Here is a 24,095-nt window from a genome sequence, read left to right as displayed (position 1 = left end):
CTACCGCCAAAATCGCGCATTCCGGTCTTTCTCTGGTTATTTTTCACAAACTTGACACACGGAGCTGTCAAGCGTTGATGACGTCAATGTGTGCGACATTAGTCCATGCCTACAGCTTACAGTTACATTTGTCCATGAAGTAATTAAAAAAGATATATGCTGTTAACTTCTGATATCAAGGGAACGTGTGAGTCGCATTTAAAGACATATAGGTATGCTTCGAGCTAACGAGACAGCGATAGTAATTTTCAGATATTAAGTAGCATTTGGAAACTGCAAGGTTATTGATACATGTAGCTAACAACATGTGGTAGTTTTACAGTCAGTTTATCTGGGAAATACCTGTTTATGTCATGTCAGTTAAGGAATATAGCTGATTTATAACTGAAGTGGATGTAAAGTGTAGTAATAGATAATCTAAGTTAAATTCAGAGGCTAACATGGGCTCCACATTGATATTTAAAGGCAGAATATGCTTGAAGCCTTTCTATCACCAGGGGAGTTTCTTCACATTAAACTCTTCCATTTTCAAGTCATCACACCTGCCTCTCTCAGCACGCTCCCTGTGCACCAGAGACCCTTACCCCAAACCTGAAGCCAGGCTCACAGAAAGAAGGTCTGATGCGCAAGGGGGAGTAAACAAGAGCACCTTTCAAAACAAGGAAGGGGATTTTTGGGATGGTGCTAGAAGAGGTAAGAGCTCCACTCTTAGGCAGAAGCCTTCCTTCCCCAAATCTGTGTTTGCTGCCGGGACTGCAAAGAGAACAGCAGAGATCCAGAAGAGGAAAGCAGCGTTGTTCTTTCAGGAGGAGAAGCAGCATGGAGGGGAACCTGAACGGAGGACGAGTAGAGGAACAGGTAGGACACACTGACGTGGAGTTCTGATTTGCTCACTAAAGCTGATGTTTGTGGTGCAAAAAACATTTTAGAATACAAATTGTTTGCAGGAACAGAGCACTTTTAATCTGTGCACAAATAATTGTTGTTATACTTTCTTAATAGGCATTTTGCTAGGGCTGTGTATTGGAAATAATCTGATGATATGATTCATATCCTGTAAAAGGTGTTACGATTCAATATATTGCGACTCATCATTAACAAGGTGATGTATTTCAAATGTGATATCTTATTTTAGGAAAAATGTCATTACAATGAACTCATCACCAATATATGCATTAAATCGTTTTTTATCCAATCAGGACAGTGGGCGCTGAATGTGCATTTGTTAAAGTCCCTGTAACTTTTAATCATTGCACAATGTTTTTTTGCAATCTGAGCAAAGCTATTAAAAAAGGAAATTTCAGATTTGTGTTTTGTTCAAGGTTCTTTATTTGTGCCTCTACAGTTACATGGGTTAGGGTTAGGGTTAGGGTTAGGGGTTCAAAGATGTCTTTACTTTTCTGGGAACCTTCAGGTTTGAGCCTTTGCCGACCATGTCATGCACAAAAGCCTATACAACACACTACAGGAAAGGGGAAATCCCCACAAGCCTAATAGGGCTCCTTAACATTTTCCTGTTAAGACAAAGATAGGGACAAATAATCTTGCAGTAAAATAAGTTCATTAAAAATGTAAACAAACAGTGAAAATGACATACAGACTATTTATTATTTAACTATTCATTAAAATTGATTCATTGTTTTTGACAATTTATTCTATATCGCAAAACACCTTTAAACTCTAAGTTATGTTTAACAGTGTTTTTTATTTTTTGTTTCAGTGGCTAAATCCTAAATAAGTCTACCAAAGTGTTTTGGAAAACTAATTGAGCTTGATGTTTTACAGCGTCCCTGCAACCTCCCGATCGGCCGCTCTCTGCTGCTGAGTGGAAGGATCTGAAGGAGTCTCGGGGAAATGCACCCCGCTTTGACATCCGCATGATGTGCACACTGTTCACAACCGCGGCAGAGCTGAATATCGCTAAGTAAGAGGAGGACCAGTTTGTGTTTGTGTCAGTGATCTTGACAACTCTTATTTAGGTCTCAATTGTCCTCACTTTAATTATATATCTTTTTTTTTGCTGAATCAGAAACATTTTCTTTTCTGATAGGGAAATGTACTGTCCTCTAGCAGCAAGTGGCTGACAGGTGCAAACGTGCTACAACTGCCCAAAACATTTCCCTGAGGAGCAACACGCTGCAGCTTCAGAAACGATGCATATCTAAAAACACAAATGTGCCAAAATACATGCAAAAGAAGAAACAATTTCACCAACTTGAAGCAACATTCGTAGTGGGTCCCATGTCATGGCCATTTCTACTGATCATAATTCCATTGTTGAGGTCTACTAGAATAGATTTACATTGTTCAATGTTCCAAACTCACATTGGTTTCTCATACAGCACCTCTGTATATTATGTGTATTCACTCTGTCCTAAACGGCTTGTTGGAGCTCCTGCCCCCCCTCCTCCCTGTGAACCCACTGTGCTCTGATTGGTCAGCTCGCCCACTCTGTTCTGATGAGTCCCCCACAGTTACAGCGGAACATCAGTGATTATGTGTTACAATGGCGTTTGTTAGCAACCAGAAAATGACACCACTAAAGACAAACAGATGAGAATGCTGCGTGGGCTCTGGGTGCCGTGTTGGCGGGACGTTGCGCGGCTCTCTGCTGCGAGGAGTGGACAGTGTGAGCTGGGTTAATTTCCTGCTTGCTGCGTGGGGTCTGCGAGACAGCGAGACATCGCAAATGGACGCGGGAAGGGGGGGGGTGCTGAGGGGGCTGCAGCACCCTCATCTGCGAGGCTCCACAAACGCGGCGCACCTACAGTGTAAGCGTGCCACAGTTTTGCCGCTGCGATGGGTCCATTTGGGTATGAGCACGTCACTGTACCCAGGAAGAACACAATGGAAAAAGAGAAATCTCCAACGAGGCGTTCTGGGGCAGCATAGACAGGTATTTTCTGTGTTAGACTTTTACTCGCTACAGGGTATACTTTGAGGGTTTGTGACTCTGCAGACCGTTTACATGCATAAAAACCTTCATAACACACGAGGGGATGGGTAATAACCGGAAAAGCATGACATGGGACCTTTTAAGTAAGCACGTTTCGTCAAGTTCATGAAGGTGTTTCTTCATTTGCATGTGTTTTGGCACTTTTGTGCTTTTATATTTGCATCTGATGTATGTTGAACTTGGGCCATTGTCCACCTGTCAGCCACTGTAGAAAAGGACCTTTGCAGATGAAACACAAAAACAAATAATAAAAAGTTGAAAAGAAAGCCAGTGCTAGCCTACTCTATATGTTAGCATATGTAAATCTCAAGCACTATCCCTTTGAATTCATCGCAAATATAAAAATAAATGTCAATGACAGCTTTTCGTATGTTACTAAATTGAACTGTACCTTTCTACCACAGGTCACTACTGACTTTTGTAGCCACGGAAACAGGGACGCTCTCCTATGAGCTGTTACTACGGTACCTGACGTTGTGTGTGCGCGGCGGACACGATGCCGAGGTGTTCGATATCTATGAAATAATGCGAGGAAATTTCCCTGCTCTGGACACAGGAGCCTCCAGCCTCTTTATCCAATCCTTCAGCCGCACGGAGAGGTGGAAGGAGGCCATCAGCATCCTCGACGAGGTTAAGAAGGTGAACAGCGTTTCCATTTTTACCTAAAAATCACATAAAAGGGATAGTTTATACAGTGCGGTTATATAAGGTCAACTTTTTTCCAAATTCTGATATGCTGCACATATTTCATTTTCTAGTCATTTAAAATAGTGTATAAAATATGTTTATGTATGCACTGTTATACTCCAAAGTATTTTTTAAATGTGTACAGTACACCTGGGCAAATGACCTGATTCTGTTTAATAGGGTAAAAGTACTGGTTTTTTTTATGGAGTCTGGTGGCTTAAAAGAGAGCTAGATAACAGATCAAAAACATAGACTGTATATCTGTCTCAGAACAAGGTAAAGTGTTGAAAAATTATCGAAATATTGCCTAAACTTGAACTGATACTAGGTTTTTTACGGTGGCTTAAATTAGTTTTATTGCCATCCGCATCAGTACATTGTTTTTCTTCCTGCTTGTAGACTGCCATCTACTGTAAGTAATACACTGACTATGGATAAGTACTTCACACAACCCCACTTCAAACAGTCCAAACTATCCCTTTAAATCCATATTGGAGCTGGAGGACATGGCATGCTTACTTTATCATCACCTAGTTTTCCCGTTATCCTAACAGGTGTTTACCCCTTCACCACGCAACTACGGGGAAATTATCACCGCAGCGATGTTGAATGGAGACACCACCACCGCCTGGGCCCTGTATGATGAAATCATTGAAAAGGGGCTGACCCCGCACCAGGAAACCTGGGAGGCTCTGTTTAAGGCAGCGGGGAACCCTAAGCAGGAGGAGGCCATGTCTGCCTCTGAGCACCAGGAGAGGCTGCTGGGAATTCTGCTCTACATGAGGGAAAACCAGATCTACCCCCAGCACAGCCTCACCAGCACCATCAAGGCCTGGTTTGAAATATTGGAGAGTGGGGGGAGACTTTCAAGGTTAGATGGGAAACTAAGGATGGATATACATTATTCTAATTCCTCATTTCATCAGCTTCTGTTCTTTAGACTTTTGATATTAAAAATGGGGTTTGTGTGTGTGCAAAGATTTCAATGCAGGATCAGAAATCCTATATTCATCCCGAAGTGGGGAAATGTATGACGCTACTGCAGCAAAGGTATAGTGCAGATAAAAGAAGAAAGGAAACTGAGTAGGCTTACATAAAAAGGCAAACACAAGTTATTATTAAGTTATTACATTTTTTAAACAAATAAGCTAAACTAAAAAAAGTTAAATTAACCAAAAATGATGTATGTATTTATTTAAATTAAATGGCATTAAAAAACAGAAAAGGTTTTATAGTGCAATCTATAAATCTTTAACAGTTCATAAATTAAATTAACAAATCTATGTTTGTTTAAATCTGCGATTATGTTATTATCTTAATATTATGAACTTATTTCCAATATGTTTTTCTTGTGTTGCTCTTTCACATTACGATCAGTGAAGTGTTGAAATAGGTCATGTCACATTATTCCAAGGCATGAGTGTGTCCCCAATATATTTTGATCTTGCAAGGGGTCCTTGGCTGCTCTATACTTTCATTATGACATCATTTATTTAAAAAACTTGAGTAAATTATATTAAAAATAAGAACACAACAGGTTGACTGATGAAATTATGTTATTTGAGAAAGGTTTTTTTCACATGGAGGAAAAAAAGGCTGGTTTTAACATCATCATGATCAGTAGACTATAACTGTACATTTTCACTGGACTTTGGTCCTCTTACTTTCCTCAATTTTATATTAGCAAAATACATCTGCAAACAAAAATGCATACCTCAAGTAATAATTCCTCACTCTCATTCCTCCATTCACTTTTCGTCTCTTCCTCCCTGTCTCCAGACTCTCAGGACAGAAATGGACAGGAAGTTTGACCAGCGCCAGCCCAAAGTAATTATACCACCTTCCTACCTCAACATGAATCTTCCTAGATTATTTGTTTTCATAGATATTAGTGCAAGGCCTGAATAGTGTGTTCTGCATGTATTGTTTATGAATATTTATGTGTGTTTTTAGGGGTGTGTGCAGCTGTTGTGGGTCTCAGTTGGAGTCAATCAAGCTGACTGATGAGGAGTACAAGCAGCTGAAAGACAGAGTGATGGCTGACATCATTCAGGGACGAGATGTTTTTAAAAAGACCACACCGGAGGTAAACACACACACATACTAAGAATTGTTTCCATTGGTCCATAAGGTCTCTGAATAAGTGTGTTATAATTTAAAAAAGGCCATTAAGAGCATTTATATAGCTTAAATACACCTATACTTTGCCTTTAAGATATAGTATGCAAGTAGGTTTTTAATATTTCCTTGTATTCAGTGATATAAATAAAATCTAAATTGGTAATAACTTTTTTATTATTATTTAATTATTTTACAACTGTATGCAAACATTTAAGAACTCTCCCGAATTAGAACATATGGCACTATATAAATCAACAGAAATAAATAAAAAGTCAAATAAATAATTTAAACAAAAAAAACAATTAAAAGACGGTCCAACCGAATACTTATTATATATTTCATGATATTGAGTTGTATTCATTCATTTGTACTCGCAGTTTATCCATTACATATGCTCTACATTTATTTAAATACAGGACATGATTAATAATAAATCATTCTAATCGTGGTGGGCAATGAACATTTGGGAAGTTTTAAGCTATATTCAGATGGTAAGTTTCTAGTCGGAAATAACTCATCCTATATTACAACTCAATGATGTTCCAAATCTCTATTTTGAGGCTCATCTACGAATAGCATGGCACATTAGCTTTCTATCTCCTTCTCCCTAACTTCTGCTAGATGGCGTCATCGGTACACACGCAGCGCAGCGCTGCCTAGGTTACAAATAGCTTCCAGGGAGGGAAACAGATTCTGATTAGATCTCCTTTTGCTGGTGTTTAAGTCGTTTTTTTCCAGGTTTTTTAGGAAGTTAAATGCACAGAAAGTCTTCTGTTATTCCATGTAATTTTGAGGTATACTGGCCTTTAAAATCACTTTTTTGATAGAGATTGAGCTAATATCTGGAAGAGATGAAGCCTACTTGTTTCCAATCTTCATGTTTGGTAGCATAAGCATTTTTTTTCAATTGTTTAAATAGACAACTTTACAGTATTAGCGTCCAATACTGCTTAATAATTTACCGTTGGTACATTTTAAGCTGTATTAACATAATAGAGCTAAGTAAAGTACTTAAGCCACATTATTAATATGAATTCATAAAGTTAATTGTGCTAAGTAATGTACCTTAGCTACATTAATAGTCTATCTTAGCATCTCACAGATTGTATTGTAATTTAGCTACATTATTAAGATATTAGCATCTAATTCAGCATAACAATATGCTTTAGCTTCACTATTATTATGAATTAGCATTCAACAGAACAAAATAATGTACCTTAGTTATATCATTCAATTAATCTAAATAATGTTCCATGGACCTTAGCTATGTTAGTAAGCTGTTTTAGTATCTTAGAGAGATAAAATATATAACTTAGCTACATTATTAATATGTAATAACATCTAAAAAAGTGTAAAAGTGTAACTTTGCTACATTATCTAGCGATGTCTTAGTCTTTAATAGAGTTTAATATTGTATTTTGAATTACATTATTAAGCTGTATTAGCTTCTAACAAAGCTTAATGAGGTACTTTAGCTACATTACCAATATGTATTAGCATTAATACAGCTTAATAATGTAACCAAGCAAAAACAACTTGCTCTATTAGATGCTTATAGTCTGTCTTGCATGTAACACATTTTAAACGTTTTTTTTTAATGGACTAATGGATTCAAAAATAACATATAGCATGATAATTAGCACCTTTTAGCAGCTAGCTGTTTCTTCCTGTCTAGTATTTGAGGGGTAGGCTATCATTAAGGCTACTAAGAAAATTCCGAAGCATATTTCCAAGGAAAAATGTAAACTATTCTGCCACTTTGTGCATAGTTTAGTAATCTTTTACATAAAATATGAAATTGTAATGACATATTTTGCATGTTGTGAAGTAGGAGGAGTCATTGTTCCACCTGGGCAAACATGTTGTTAAGCTTCAGGGTATCAGTTGATTACCTCATGGTTTTAAGTTATTCTCCCACCACATAGCAGCACCACACACATGCACGCAGTTACACACAAAGTCGGGTCTATATTTTTTGTATGGCACTTTCATAACAAAAGAGAGCAGCCTTTTCATGTTGCATGCATATGTACGCGCACTGTCTGTGTTAAAAGAGAGCCAGGACACAAGCTTTTCATAGGATTGGAATGTTCCGGCTGTATCTTTTATGATGCCAATGATAATAAACTTAAAAACAAGGTTATTCACTCAAAATAGTTCCAAAAATAAATGTGGTAACATCAGAAATGTGTAGTTAATAGTATGTCATATATATTTATGAACAGGGAGACAGTTGGCATAGTTTCCTTTGTGTTTTTTTCAGTAGTCAAGGGGAGTTTGTTGGTGCAACAGTTAGTTAAATTGCGGGGATTTCCAGCATGTAGAGCACCATGTGAATCTGGACCACAACTACCTCCTGCCGATGAGACAGAGCTAGAAAGGCAGACAGACATATGCTCATTAGGACTTTATTATTCCCAATTTACGGCAATTCATTTTAAGGTCAAACAGGGTGCTTCAGACTACAGTTGGGCAACAGTGCAAAGAGGAAGAGGGGCTGTGTTAGAATGTATGTGCTAGTTACAAGGTTACAGCCCGCAGGGAAGCATGATGTAATTTAAAGCACAGCTAGACATATAGATGTTGCATTTTGACACTATAATAATAAAGACTTGTATTGTCCCTTCCTTCACATACAAAGACAAATAGAAGAAAGCAGGAGGGCAATCAAAGACAAAGTCATAGAAAACTAATTAAACCAGCAGACGTAAAAGAAAATGGGCACAAAAAAGAGAAAACAACGCCGGGAGATATGATCATGCTCTTGAGGTTTAGGAGAAAATCTGACGGCTGCTTTTTGGACACCCTGAAGCTGTTTATAAGATGTTGACCAAGGCACGCAAACACAGCATTTCAATACATCCTGACAAGACGTGATTAAAGCATTAATACAAATCTAATTTTAGCCATATTTTTCTGAAATTCTTGGCAACATGTTGAGCTAGAATGCCAAGACCAGGCAGATCTTGGCCATAATAAGGAGGTTGACTTTGGAGGAGGTACGCTGGAGCCCACCCTATTCAGGTGGTTTGCAGGACAAGTATACTACAACATTACATTACATGGTATTTAGCTAATATGCAATTAAATACTGAAGACATGCCTACCGGAACAATTTGTTGGGAGTTATTAATTATCTTGCCCAAGAACACTTCACCATGCTGACTGCAGGTGGTGGGATCGAACCACTGTTTCTAAAGGAATGCCCAGATCTAAAGAAACCGCTGTGTAACTTGTCCGTGACACACACAAACAACCACACACATTAATATTAATTAACTTTTGCTTTTTTCCACATGTATTTATTAACACCCAAACAAAACCTGTACGTTTTGTAAGTTTGTAAATATGTAAACTTCATTTAACTAGTGCATTTTGTTTTTGTATTCTCCTTGCTGCTATTACTGTTTGTATTAATGTTTTCATCACTGCTTTTATTGATTTGTTTCTAATTATAAATGCATAAAGAGGGGCGTGCAAAGATTTGTTGTACCCGAGGACAACAACAAAAAAAACCTCCTTATCCGGGTCCTGAATTTATTGCAAACTAACTGAACTGCCATTAATTACCACCGTTGGGAAAACTATAGTGTTTGACTCTTCTTTACACGCAGTTTTAACAAATTGCATTCTGACGCTGTAGTCTCTAGTGGTGATCTATACTGTAGCATTGCAATATATTAAAGGATATTTCTCATATTTCTTTGCATTTTGTACACCTCTAGTAACGCTTAATGATTTATATACAGAATAGCAAAGAGCTTTGTGTCATAAATAATGCTTCATAAGTAAGGTATTGTAGACAAGTGCAAATGTGTGTGTGTGTGTGTGTGTGTGTGTGTGTGTGTGTGTGTGTGTGTGTGTGTGTGTGTGTGTGTGTGTGTGTGTGTGTGTGTGTGTGTGTGTGTGTGTGTGTGTGTGTGTGTGTGTGTGTGTGTGTGTGTGTGTGTGTGTGTGTGTGTGTGTGTGTGTGTGTGTGTGTGTGTGTGTGTGTGTGTGTGTGTGTTTTAAGCAGTCATATCATCCACAGCAGCACAATGAGCTGGTTTCACATATCAGCTGTGGAAAGTCCCTTGATAATTATACTGGACTTTCTCTCTTCCTCCTTCTCCTTGCTCTTATTCTTTAATACTTTTCTTTAACAAACTGATCCATTTCCTTCTTTTTAGGTTTTCTGCACCCTTTCTCCATCAAACCCAATCACCTTCTTCATCCACGGATTATCTTGTCTTTTAATACATTTATTTGTATTATTATTTTGCCTTTCATCTGAAACACACGTCATTCTTGTAGACATGAATTACTTCCCCGTTCTATTGGTTAAACAATAACAATAGACAATGGAGCAATAGGCATTGACATGTTTTATACAACTATTTTATCAGAGGAGGAATATTATAGCCTTTTTAACATTTTAGATTTCCCGCTGTGCGTTTGTGAGAACGCACACGTTTCACGTCCAGGGGAATTCAGTGCAACCTATTTCAGTACTGCTGCTATCTAAATGTGAAAGTACCAACCATGTTCCTGTGCTGCAGGCCTATTCTAAGCATCAGAACTGCTTGCCTGCTATGGTACAAAGCTCTAACAGAGATGGAGCCTTCATTTTACCCTAACAGTGAATTTGTGGTATTTAAATTCGACAGATGACTCAAAACATTTAAACATATTTACCATTAGCTGCATTTCCAGGTGCTGAAGTATACTAACATTTTGATTTAATACCTATTAGGTGTTTCCAAATCAGACTTTTTACTTAAATAATGTAGATTAGCCCCTTTAAAGTAGATCTAAAATATGTTTTGTCCAATAAGAAAGAAAGTCGCAAATCCTATTGTATACAACATCAAACAGCATATTGTCATTAGCCAGCTGGCACTCAGCCATGTTAGTGCAGAGAAGGAAAGGCCAGGTAGATTCATTCCTGGCAGACTTGGGATCAGTCAGCCAACCATCAGGCCTTTCAACTCACAGCTACGCTCCTCGGCCACAATAAGGAACAAGATCCTGATGCTGTTTTTGGAGAGTTCTGCAGACCTTTTCTGTACATTTTCAGGACTGTGTCAATTTGGTCAGACATCCAGGTCATTAGCAAGTTAAATTGTCAGCTTTTTAGGCAGCTTCACTCTCTGAAAGTTAACCCCAAATATGTTGGTCCAGACTGAAATACATAGACGGATTTCCGAAAATGTTGTACAGACATTCACAGTCCAGAGAGGATGACTACTTCAGCATAAAAAACACTTACAACTTAAAAAAGCTGTCTAGCTCGCTGTAATGTAGAGAAGTACATATGTGTTTTTTAAAACATGCAAATGATCATTACAATATTCTGTAATTACTTTCCTATATTTTCAAATAAATTTCTTCTCTATGCTTCCACTAACCATTATTTTCTCTATGTATCACTTTTTGTCTGTTTGTGTGTGTTCAGGAGTTAGAGAGTTTCAAGGCGTTCGTGAAGAAAAAGCCATTTTTTGATGTGGTCGTGGATGGACTGAACATTGCAAATCTCAACAACGACAAAAAACTGCTGTCAGAGACGGTGAGAATAATGCATAGATGCAAATGCATGCATGCTTAGTGTGATTTAATATTTCACAGGGTCAACCAGGTGCTCTTTCAGAATCCCCTCTGCACGCACACAGTTTTACAGTCTGGATTTTACTGGTTTCTTCCTACACATGTCTGTCCAACCCCGGGGCTTTTTTTTCTGCTTTCACAATGACTAACCTTGCAGTATGTGTGAGTACACGTGTGTAGGAGGTGTCTTCATAACTGGTCAGTACCTGCTTTTTTTTTTAACAACACCTAGCCTACTCGTCTACCCACGTGTGTCTGTCTGGATCAGCATGTGTCAACTAGTACTTCTGGGTCTGCATTCAAATATGTCTCAACATTTGTGATGCTGTCAGACAAAGAGAAGTGCAGACAGAAACTTACTTCCCTATATTGTCATCTATTACTTAGGAAAGCTAAGTAAGTTATTTAAATAATGCAAAAAGTCATATAAATTCAGATCAGGAAAACCACACAAACCTATAGTCAAATGCCTGTATGAATGAAATCGTTGAATGAAATAGGTCAGCAACATGGCTACATAATAGAATATGAAAAAGCTGCTAAGATTACTAAAATCACGGAAACACTAGACGCTAGTTATCAGCACACAGTAAAATTGCCAAGATTTACCAAGTTCACTTTCTATATGTTAGCATTTTTCAGTTAATGTTGTTTTATATATTTTAGTATCTTGTTTTAGTTACGTTTTTTATGATTTTTAAATTTTATTTATTGGACATTTCAAAAACTTTGGAGGTGGGAATGTGAGTGAACTTTGGGATTTGAGCCTTTACAGACCTTTTACATGCACAAAAACCTATATAACACACTACAGGAAAGGGAAAACCCCAAAAGCATAAAAGGACCTCTTTAAAACTTTTAACGTGTTCTGAACTCTGAATGGGACATACATATCGAGACTGTTGATTCATAAAACACTGACTGTTTTTCCTCTCCCTTGAGCATAAGTTTCAATGTTTAGATAAATAACTGTAATGAGCTGTGTACATGTGTGTTTCAGTTGTTGGCGGTGGTGTCGGAGCTGGAGCGTCAGGGCCTGACGGTGCTGGTGCTTGGGAGGAAACACATGCTGTGGCCCTCCAGATCCTGGGACAGAAACAACATGAAGCTGATCCAGCAGAAAGCTCACTGCTTCTTCACTGAAAACATGTGAGCACCTGTTCACAGAGAAGAAAAGCATCAAATATTCTTCATAGAATGCATAGAAAATTCAGATTACCTAATGAGAATTTTTAAGGAGAACATGTGGAAGGCTGATTATTAAATTATCCAAAACAGGGAAAACCTTCAGTACAGTCATCCTCATTTAAAAACGATATAATATATATCATAATAACATAATTATAAATAATACAATATTTTTAATATTATATGATGATTGTATTATTTTAATAGTTTCTAACAAACTCTCAGCACCCACATATACGTGTCAACTCTTGACTGATGTTATAAAACACTTGTGAATGTCATTTTTTATAAAGACATTTCCTATTAATAACAGGTGGTGAATGAGGCCCAATGTTATCCCACGTTTTATGAATGTATTTGTGGGGGAAACTTCTGAAGCGAGTCAGGACTCAGAGAGAGACACAAGGAGAGCTGGAGCTTTGATTGCAAACACTGACGGTTTATTTGGAGCTTCGGCCGGAGAATTCACAAGACATGTCACGGTCCACGGTTTGACCACACGGTTGAGATACCACAACCATGTATTTAGCTAGTTCTGAGAGAATAATCAATATTGTGCATAACAAGATAGAATCATAACACCTCTATCAGCTGACGCCAACAGGCAGGAACAGGGAGACAAAACACTGAGAGCACAGCAGCAAAGGTTGCAGGTGCCTGTGCTCAGTCAGGACAGTATGAACTGATACACTGGGTCAAAGTTATGGGCCTTGGGAAATATTTCCCCAACAGTATTTACAACCTTGAATGAATGTGTAAACAGTTAACCTCATACCCTTTGCTATGTGCCTCTCTCAGTTCGGAGGATGACCCCTTCCTGCTGTATGCCACTTTGCATTCTGGGAACCACTGTCGGTTTGTGAGCAGGGACATGATGAGGGACCACAAGGCCTGCCTGCCAGACGGGGCCACCCGGCGTCTCTTCTTCAAATGGCAGCGAGGCCACCAGCTGGTGGTGGACGGGTTTGTCACGGCAGGCAAGAGGGTCCGATTCCAGGTGAGAAAGAGAGAAGGGTATTTTGGAGAGATTGGGCACCAAAATAATAAGCATACCCATTAACTGTGTGTATATATATGTGTGTGTGTTTTAGAGTATTCCCACCTATGACACAATTGTCCAGACTTCAGCGGACTCATGGCACGTTCCCTACGACGACACAGAGGACAGGAGCACCTACGAGGTGCCACATAAATGGCTCTGCCTCACCACAAAGCACTGAACAAACACACACAAACACACACACACACACACACACACACACACACACACACACACACACACACACACACACACACACACACACACACACACACACACACACACCCATACACATACACATACACATACACATACACATATACACACATACTACTCTGCTTTGATTATAACTGTTGACTTGTAAATAAAGAATTTAACACAAGAAGTATTATTCTTTCATTTAGCCACAAAATGTTGCATGTGATTAAAACATATTTGTATTAATTTATTATAAAAAGTTATTTTAAAGGGTATTCCTTAAGTGATGCGAAAAATCATTCGAAATTATTAATAAGCCAAACAATTAAAGTCTATTTCTCGATCGACTAGCTACATGAATATGATATTTACACATAGGACTGATCATATTAATCATGTCAGGAGATTAGTTAATGATTAAAAAAAAGAAAGAATGAAATGTCAATAGTCTTAATGCCATTTTAACCAAAAATATGTATCTACCATGCACTTTTTTGGCACAGTATGAACGACCTGTTCTTGACATATTCCACATTTTAAGCAATTCTCAAGCCATGTCAATTTTTTCGAAATATTTTTTTTAACCGTAGACTTTTGTGAATCATATTAAGTAGGTGCAGTTGTAAGTGGTGAAGCCGTTCTTAAATATCCATGGTGAAGCCATAAATGTATAATAAGAACCATGAAGCCCGTAAAATACAAAACTGAGAAGTTGACCCGGAAATATAAGGTTTTACTCTGAAAGAACACATCCGGTGTAGATGTTTCCCATGTTTTGACTCTGTTGCCTCTCAGTTTAGTTTCAACGTAAGTCTATACAGGTTTACATTAGATAAATCAAGCCGCCATGTCCCGGGGGTCCAGTGCGGGTTTTGACCGCCATATCACCATCTTCTCTCCGGAAGGAAGACTCTACCAAGTCGGTAAGTAGTGAGAATGATGAACAAAACTCAACCTGCTCTGTCATCACTACAGGCTAACATGCTAACGTTAGCAACTCCTATGTTGCACATTCGTACTTCACTGTTATTTAGAACATTTAAAAATTCACTACATTTTTAAAAGGTCATAATGACTGTTATTAATGTATGTCTTTATTCAACTATAATGGAATATAGTTATTGAGTAGTAACTAAGTAACTGAATGTTTCGTTATGTTGCAGCTTTGCTAGCTTACACATTTAGCTAAACATAAGCTAATGTTTTGATAACTATTTGTTATTCAATTGGAATTGTATTATTATTTACCTACTAGTCAACTAACTTTAGCAATATATTCACTTGTGTTCGGACAATCCTTATTGTTAATTTCCTACAATACGTTTTTTAACTGCTGTATTAAATGTAACAGTTTTAAACCTCTTTCACTAAAATGCCCCTATCCATATGTCACAAAGGTATTGTGTAATACTGAGTCATGTTTATGTATAATTAAATGTTAAACAACTAACTAGGTTGAACCAGGGCCGGACTGGGACAATAAGCCAGGCCGGGAATTATACACCCAGCCAGGCCAATACCAGTTTTGTTTGTGCCATTTTGCTGGATTTATTTGTCAATATTTACAGCGTTGTTGCCCATAGTGATAGCCCTATACTTTAAATCTACTACCCCAGAATAAACATATGGACAGGGGTTACTATTCAAAACATTTTTGCAAATGTATTTGGGAACCTAGTATCCATGTGAACATGTTTTAAGTGGGGGTCGACCTCAAATCTTCTAGGGGGATCTGGGGGCATGCTCCCCTGGTAAGATTTTTTAAATGCATCAATCTGGTGCACTTTGAGGGGAAAATAAAGAGACGAAATCTATGTAAACACCTATATGAAACGGAACTGTATACTTAAGCAATAGCTCATGACAGGCCGTGGTATATGCTCAGTCATTATATCACAGCTAAGAGGCGTGGTTCGGCCCGACGCGAAGCGAACCACGCCCCTTAGCTGTGATATAATGAGCATATACCACGGCCTGTCGTGAGCTATTGCTTAATTATAAAACGGTTACCAAGTGTGGCAATATGAAACAAAAATACACACTCTAATTTAAATAATTTTTATTAGTAAATAATGATGTTCAAAATAAAATAGTCCCTCCGTTGCCTTCTGCACAAAACATAGTGCAAGGTGGTTGCTATGCAACAACACTAACAGCAAGCGAACATATTAGACAGAGAGGGTTGATCCATTATTTGGCTGTTTATTTACATTAATGTGTATGTTGCTGTTTATTGTGCATCCACTGAAAAACTGTCCAGCATCAGTAGCATGGCTTACGTGGTCACTTGTACAGGTTGAGGTTGTTTGAGGCTGTTGCTTGGCGTGGCGAGAATATTGCTCCACTTTCTCCGGTCCTCGAGATTGGGCTTCCAGTAGCTCTGGAGAGAGCTTTCGCACCTGTGGCCACTAACGGTCATCATTTCTCTGCTTTGTTTCAAGACCCGCATCAGAAAGCTTTTGAATGGTGGTACTTTTCCAGTTGGTCTACCTGCTCTTCACGTAGCTCTGCATGTCATCGTTTAGGTGCTTTTTTTTCTGGAGATAGGCACTGCTCAATCCACTCCTCAATACTATAGTAAGACCCCCCCGGAGGTCGAAGTTAATCTTAAATGTTTCCATTTTATGCTTTGTAAGTTTGTTTCAGAACGGAAGAAATGTAAATACATTTATAAAACTGACAAGTCAAATCAAGCAATCTGATTGGTCGATAGGGTTTTTGCCGCCCTCTTTGATTACAGATTTGAAAACATCGTTGCTTGCTTTAAAAGTAGCACAATTCATTATGTTAAACCTTCAAAAGTATCTAGATATCCCTGCCCTAATGCCAAAGGAACTGCACACTGAATATGTTTTGCCGTTTGATGTCTATGTCTGGACCGCTGCGTAAAAAAGGAGGGCTTCTGCCCCGTTACTTCTCCGCTGCTTTCTTGTTCCAGTATGAAAAGCAAACTGCAGGCAGTTTGCTTCGCGTCGGGCCGAACCACGCCCCTTAGCTGTGATATAATGAGCATATACCACGGCCTGTCGTGAGCTGCTTTAAATAATCATAAAATCATAAGAACATGGCCATAACCAATATTATAAAACGGACAAGTCAAATCAAGAAATCTGATTGGTTCTTAGACGTGGTATACTGAGCGTATACCACGGGTAGAATTGTAAGTTACTTTACACGCCCCTTAGCTGTGATATAATGAGCATATACCACGGCCTGTCGTGAGCTATTGCTTAAACATACCATATCCAATATGAAAAAACATTGAAACTTGTTTATTTAATTATTTTTGGTTAATTTATAGTTGTGAGTGTGTCTGGGCTCCTGAACCAGCCTCTCCTGTCTCCCTCCTCTTTGAGGCAGCAGCAAGGACTAGTTTTAGCTCTCAACAAGTTTTTAAAAGTTTATCTTACCTTTTTTCACCTATTTAACATTTTTTTCTTTTCATTCATGCATATTTTACTGATCACTCCCCCCTCAAATGGAAATATTTTTTTTAATAAATGGTGACCAAACCGTTTGAGACCCACTGAGATAACTTAGACTAAGTTAACTATCTAAACCAGGGGTGGGGAACCTCCGGCCTCCGGGCCGTATACGGCCCGCAAGACCATTTGGTACGGCCCTCGAGGTAATTTATAAACACACGCAAAAAAGAAAAAGATTCAAGAAATCTAGACCGCAAAATAATTAAAGAAGCTTGTTTTTCCTGGCCAAGTTCAGGGTCCTTGAACACAACACGAGCCTAACGTGTCATCACGTGGTATATGTCTCGTCTGACAGGAGTGTAGTTCTAACGGAGAGCACCAGAACGCGGCTCCGGGCCGGGACTTCACAAATTGCAGTACCCATAAGGAGCCGTACACATGCCGCAGTTTTTGCGTAGCTGTGTTTTTAGTTGTAAGCCCAGTGGCGATCTGTTCATCTGTCATACTGATCATACAGTCAATAACTTTGTTGTTATTAGCATCGGGTTAGCTAGCTATGCTAACGAATATAATGTGGTGACTCTAGTTAACCATAATTCACTTTTGGGTTACAGTTCCTACACGGACCTTGTTTAGTGTAACACCGAGTATTTCGGTTGCCAAGCTAGAGCTAGCAAGGCACTCTAACTTGACTCTCATGACTGAGCACATGTGTGATATCTCTATGGCTTGATGGAAAATAAAGAGTGGAATTCCATCTTAAATACTCCGCCTCCGACTCCTTCTTACCGGCACTACAATAAGAAGCTTTTTCTCCAACCAGTGAGGTAAAGGCACATCTTTATATGATCATTATAGTTATAGAAAAACAAGAGAATAAAGTAAACAGGTATACAACACTAATATGACAGTAAAAAAAAGTTGTTATTAATAAACAAGAATACAGTTTAAAAGGGGAGTGATTTTTAAAATATCCATAAAGAAAAAAATCTGCTTACAGTTGTGTTTCATATGGGTGTTGAGAGATGTATCCATAGATCTCTTCATGTTGCTCTCAAAGTGCACCAGATTGATGCTTTTAACTTCAACATTTAAAAAAAATGCCCCTGTCAGTTAGTGTGATTATTTTATAAAAGTAACGAAGTAACGCGTGTCGGGGCTATGTTAGTAACTGTAGGGTGATTACTGAATTATAAAAGTAACGCGTTACACAACTCCGTTACCGACGAAAGTAATATTATTACAGTAACGTGTTACTTTGTAACGCGTTACACCCAACTCTGGCCATTGGGAAACCTCCCGGTCCTCCCGATGGCCAGTCCGGGCCTGGGTTGAACCCTGAAATAAAGAAAGGTCGTGAAAAGGGCACTACTGTAACTAAATCTGTTTTTCCCCTTCCATCTATCTTCAGAGTATGCCTTCAAAGCCATCAACCAGGGAGGACTGACCTCCGTAGCGATCAGAGGAAAGGACTGTGTTGTGGCTGTCACACAAAAGAAAGTTCCAGTCAGTATACACAGACACACACATAAGTTTATTTTTCTGTGTTTTTTACAAAGCATCTGGTCAGATTCCACATCTGTAATAATGATGGTCATTGCATTACTATGTTGTGTACCTTTCTGTGTTTACAATGTCTTTGTCTTGTTTTTCTCAGGACAAGCTATTGGATGCGATGACGGTCACACATCTGTACAAAATTACAGAGAACATTGGCTGTGTTATGACTGGCATGACTGGTAAGCAATGTCCACTTGAATGCATGCGTAACAAAAAAATAAGTAAAAATAGAGTGTGCTATTTCAGTCATTTGACAACTCTAGCTGCAGCAGAACATAACATAAAAGTTGCAAAAGTGTCGTAGCTAGCAAAATAAAAAACTAAAGTATTCCAAAGCTGACCAGAGAAACACATGATTTGCTTTTATTTATTAGTTTATTTTATTAATTTTATTTTACAGTGCACAATAATAGACATTTATGTAAATGCTAAGTTAGCTAAGAGGCTTTTTTTCCTCTGTAATTCCTGGACAGATGTTATCCCAAATAACAAATCATTAAAAACATGAAAAATAGAGGCTCACAATTAAAAAAAAAAACATACGTGGCAAAAAGATACACAAATGTGGATTGTTCTCTTTCTGTAGCTCAAATTCATTGGACATCAGCCTCAACAGAAAAATAAAATGGACTAAAATAACTTCTCCTGCACGGGATAATGCGATTTCTTCTAACTGTTTTCTTTTGAACAGTAATTGAAAGTGATTTAAACTTTATTGTCATTGCACAGAGTACAACGAAATGCAGTTTGCATCCAACCAGTAGTAAAGTGCATCCAGTTACATTTCATTTGCATAACAAACAATGTTATAGTAATGTAAAGAAAACGTATTGATATGAATTGAATGGAGAAAGTTGAGGGCTCTATGATGTATACATATAGGTGTGCCGGGGAAGAAACTTGGTGACGTATTTCTCCAATTAAATCGATACATTATTCATTAAAAAATGCCTTTTTTCTGCCTCTTCCTCCCTCCAGCTGACAGCAGGTCTCAGGTTCAGAGGGCTCGGTATGAAGCGGCTAACTGGATGTATAAGTACGGCTATGAGATCCCTGTGGACATGTTGTGCAAACGCATGGCAGACATCTCTCAAGTCTACACACAGAACGCAGAGATGAGGCCCCTAGGCTGCTGTGAGTCTCGTGTGGATTGTTTGACAAACATAACTTTAATGAGTTTCCAAATCCCTATTCTCAATAATGTGTTACTTTTGTGAGGAGAGCTGTACTGGTTCATATTTAGCGTTACTTAGTGATCTGAATCTGTTTTGTAAGGAGTGTAATAAGTCAAGTTTTAAAAAGTGTCAAAGGGTTTTAAAACTCAGCACAAAATATCTAGAGCTACAATCAAGATATTATATCTATAAAAACAGATATTTGTGTAAACATTGAACAAGGCTGTTTAATACTGTTTGACATCAAAGCTCCAACTCTCCTCGTGTCTCTCTGAGTCCTGACTCTCCATTGCTGCAGAAGTTTCCCTTACACTGTTTATGAGTTTCTTTCAAAGTGCTGTTTAGAATATTTATCAGAATCCCTTTGGTAAATATGTATATCCCTTTCTTCTCTCCATCCCCTTCCAGGTATGATCTTTGTGGGTCTGGATGAAGAGTTGGGTCCTCAGCTGTATAAGTGTGATCCAGCCGGATACTACTGCGGCTTTAAGGCCACCGCAGCCGGAGTCAAGCAGACTGAGGCCACCAGCTACCTGGAGAAGAAAGTCAAGAAGAAACTGGATTGGACTTATGAGCAGACCATAGAGGTATTGCACACATATAGTGTAAACACACAAAATTAACAAAGTGGTTCAAGATGTGTACATGCCCCTGGTGTATCCTCCTGGGACACTGGCAATTACTTTTTGTCCAATGTGGGAGACGTGAGAATAAGGCCCTTTATTTCAAACAGCATGTAAGCAGTTTGTATGAATCCTGTGAAAAGCACATCCTTGGCTTTCTATCGCCCATCAAAGCACAAATTCTGTCTTTTTAAATAGTCAGAATTGACCTAAGTGAGTGAGGGGGTCAAATGTGTAGAGATATGTTGTTACTGTTGTCTGTAAGGATGTTGTTATTTAGTTGTTATAAGTGTGTGTTTTATTTTAAGCTATTTCAAATAAACATTTTAACCCATGTGCTTTTTAAGAGACTTGCTTCTTCTGATTTTCACTTTTCAAACTTCAGGAAACGGCACTTTCATCAAGTGAGAAAGAATTCAAAAGGAAATGAAACATAGTTAAAAAGATTATTATATAGATATGTTATAAGACAATTATACATAAAACATTATTAAAAAAAATCTATACTTGCGATATGTTTCTTGCGTCACAGTAGCTTAAACTATGTTAAACAAAAATCATATTTTACAATTGTATTTTTACGTTTCGTAATATTCCGATACGCAATGCAACATTGGATTTCTGTCATAAAACAGACCTGCTGAATATCTTGTCTTGGAATTTCAGTTGGGAAATTCAGGGAGTTCTCTGGATGTCAGAACAGCACGGAGTTTTACAATTGTGTAACCAAACTAGAATGTTAATGCATTACTTTGCAAGTCAAAAACCAAACGGTTGAAGCCATCAAAAGGACCAACATGTAAATAATTGATACAAATCAGGCACTGATATGATAAAACTGATATTTTATTTCAAAAAATAGGGCTGCCTGCAACTAACAAGCTCATTGTTGATTATTCTTCTATTTGTTGTTTGGTCGGTTAAATGGTAAATACAATGTCAATCAGTGCTTCCCAAAGCCCAAGATAATGTCATCAAATGTCTTGTTTTGGCCTGAACTCAAATATATTCATCTATTATCTAATTCTCGGGCGCAATGTTTATTTTGTTCCCCCTCTCTCCCTTCTTTTCTCTAATGCTTATTGTGACAATTCTCTTCTCAATACAGACGGCTATCTCATGCCTGGCTACCGTTCTGTCCATCGACTTCAAGCCCTCTGAGCTAGAGGTGGGAATTATCACTACAAAAGGATCTGGATTCAAGTGAGTATTTGCCCTCCTATAAAGAAAGTAAATCAATAGAAATCCCTCTTTAATTTCAACCCTTGATGAATTATGAATCATATGAATTGAAGCAAAGGTTAGCAACTGGGAGACATAATTAAGACATACAGTATCTCAGTCTCCTCTAAATAATACTACCTTGTAATCAGTTTAAATGTAGACTTAAATTCATATCATTTTCCTCATCATTTTTTTTTACTACTATCATTTATTTCATTTGTTTATTTTGTTTAGTTTTTTTTGTTCCATTGCAGAAAAATGCATCTGGTAAATAAGTCAATAAATAAATAAAAATGACCAAATAAATATAAAAACCTGTGTAGGGAATATAATGCTGACCATGACTAAATTACTTTTTTGCACTTTCTAGTTTATTTCAACTTCCTGGATGCATTTTAAGAACCAATCTTTGCTGTTTATCTAAACATGCAGCCTTAAACAGTCGCCTCTACTCCTGCAGAAGTCTTGCATCTTTGTGCTGACACTGACAAAAGTGAAATCCCTTAAGCATGTGTTGGCTTTGTCAATATCTCCTCAGGGTTATTTCTAAAAATGGATAAGAACAGATTAATGGAAATTCCCCTTAAAACAAAAGCAGGGATAAGATCAAAGGAAGGGCTTAGAGGGTTCAATGTGTTCTCAACGTGTCCGTGTTTGAAGGCCTAAAAACATCTGGCATAACAAAAAAGGATGCCCGTTAACTTTTGTGTGTTTGTGCTCCAGGATTCTGTCAGAGAATGAGATCGATGTCCACCTGGTGGCTTTGTCTGAGAGAGAATGATGAGACTCTGAAAAGGATGAATGGCAACATCAGAAAAAGCCCCACCTCCTCCTCTGCAAAAAGGTCTCGCCTACAGGGAATGAGTTGGTATCATCTTGTTCCAAAGAGGTGGCGGTTGAAATACAAAGATAAACAGTTATTAGCAGGTGGGTGGAAACGTTACCCATCTGTACCAACACCTCCTTTAGCATCGTCTCTGACTGGACACGATATTCTCCACATATCCACCCCTCCTGTATTTTCTGGAAAGATGCGGAACATTCACATCAGTACCACCACACCAGTCTGATATCTCCTCCTCTGTCTGGATGGAGCCCAAACGACTTTAGTTGATGAGTGCGACATGAGCAGATTGAAAAGATGGGGGATAGTAACACGACAACAACAACAGCACAATAACCTCTCAATACCTCTTAGTATAGAGCAGTGAAGGATTGAGTCCTAAAACCCGAGAACGAGCAAGCATTTTTGGAAAACAAAACGTGTTTCTATTTAGATGCCTGAAATAAGGTCTGTGGTTAATGAAGGTTTCCAGAATATTCACGTTAGTAGTTCACTTTTATGAATCCTAAAAATGGCTGTTGATTAAAAGCAGCTAAAACTACCAAACGTCATTTTGCTGAACATTAACCGCCTTAAGTTTAGAGTGAGTGATGCGCAGTGATTGCTTGAATGTTTAGAAAATCATAAAGTTGTTGTTAATCTTTGGAGATTATCCTGCTGTACAAAACGTGTAAGTATCAAACGTTTGTCTGAAATAAATTCTATGGGTATACTATACAATCTTTCAGGATTTTCACGTTTTGATCTAGGACATAAAATACGTCAATAAATACCCGACTTGTGAATGCCCGGAGCTTCTACGTGTAAAAAAACTGTGTTTGCTAACAAGTTGCTGAACGAGGCTATTAAACGTCATCAAGCAGAAAATTAGCCGCCTTTAGTTTAGCGGTATTCAACCAACTGTCATGTAGTTTGTTTAAAGCCTAACGTTAGCTTTTTTACTTATTGCGATTGCATTTATGACTCAAAAATCATTAAAGTTGTGTTGATATTTGGAGATTATCCTGCTGAAGAAAGCAAGTATCATAAACACATTAGCCACAGATCTTATTTTATTTAGGTTCCAAAAGCCGATGGAAAAAATCGGCTTTTGTCGAGGGAGCCGTTGCGATGCTAACTTCGGGGTCAGCCTACAAAAATACGTCACCACTGCACCATTTTTTACATAGCTTCTTGAGTCACTGTATTTCAACAGTGCTTCCAAACTTTACTCAGGGCTGCCACATACATTATTTTGATCTAAATTAAAGTGCCACCCCCTCCTCTCCACTGTTTTGTAGTTCCAGGGTGATTTCTATGCTCTGATTTAGGATGGTCACCCCTGTCTCACCCTAAATCAGAGCATAGAAGTCTGCTCAGGTCAACAGGAAGTCGCTGATTATTTCATTCTCTCCCCTTGTGTCTCAACCCCCCTTCTCTCTGCTGCCATTGTTGTAAATTGCACTTCTAATAAACACAATGTTTTTATTGAA

The 24,095-nt window shown here is 38.2% G+C and overlaps 2 protein-coding genes across 2 annotated transcripts; both read left to right on the top strand.

Moving 5' to 3' along the window:
* Positions 1–67: 67 nt before the first annotated feature.
* Positions 68–13,959, top strand: prorp (protein only RNase P catalytic subunit). Its single transcript, XM_079694404.1, has 10 exons — positions 68–858; positions 1,786–1,924; positions 3,361–3,595; positions 4,198–4,514; positions 5,423–5,470; positions 5,597–5,729; positions 11,199–11,309; positions 12,348–12,496; positions 13,334–13,532; positions 13,627–13,959. Exons 1-10 carry the CDS (start codon positions 441–443, stop codon positions 13,753–13,755), a joined length of 1,878 nt encoding a protein of 625 aa, XP_079550530.1. The 5' UTR covers positions 68–440; the 3' UTR covers positions 13,756–13,959.
* Positions 13,960–14,507: 548 nt separating this feature from the next.
* Positions 14,508–24,095, top strand: LOC307047239 (proteasome subunit alpha type-6-like). Its single transcript, XM_079694088.1, has 7 exons — positions 14,508–14,695; positions 18,609–18,703; positions 18,855–18,936; positions 19,736–19,891; positions 20,341–20,519; positions 21,664–21,758; positions 22,503–24,095. The coding sequence occupies exons 1-7, from the start codon at positions 14,620–14,622 to the stop codon at positions 22,558–22,560; spliced, it is 741 nt and encodes a 246-aa protein (XP_079550214.1). The 5' UTR covers positions 14,508–14,619; the 3' UTR covers positions 22,561–24,095.

The sequence above is a fragment of the Notothenia rossii genome (genome assembly GCF_949606895.1).
Source record: "Notothenia rossii genome assembly, chromosome: 7".
NCBI lineage: Eukaryota > Metazoa > Chordata > Actinopteri > Perciformes > Nototheniidae > Notothenia > Notothenia rossii.
This window is presented reverse-complemented; position numbering and strand designations above follow the sequence as displayed.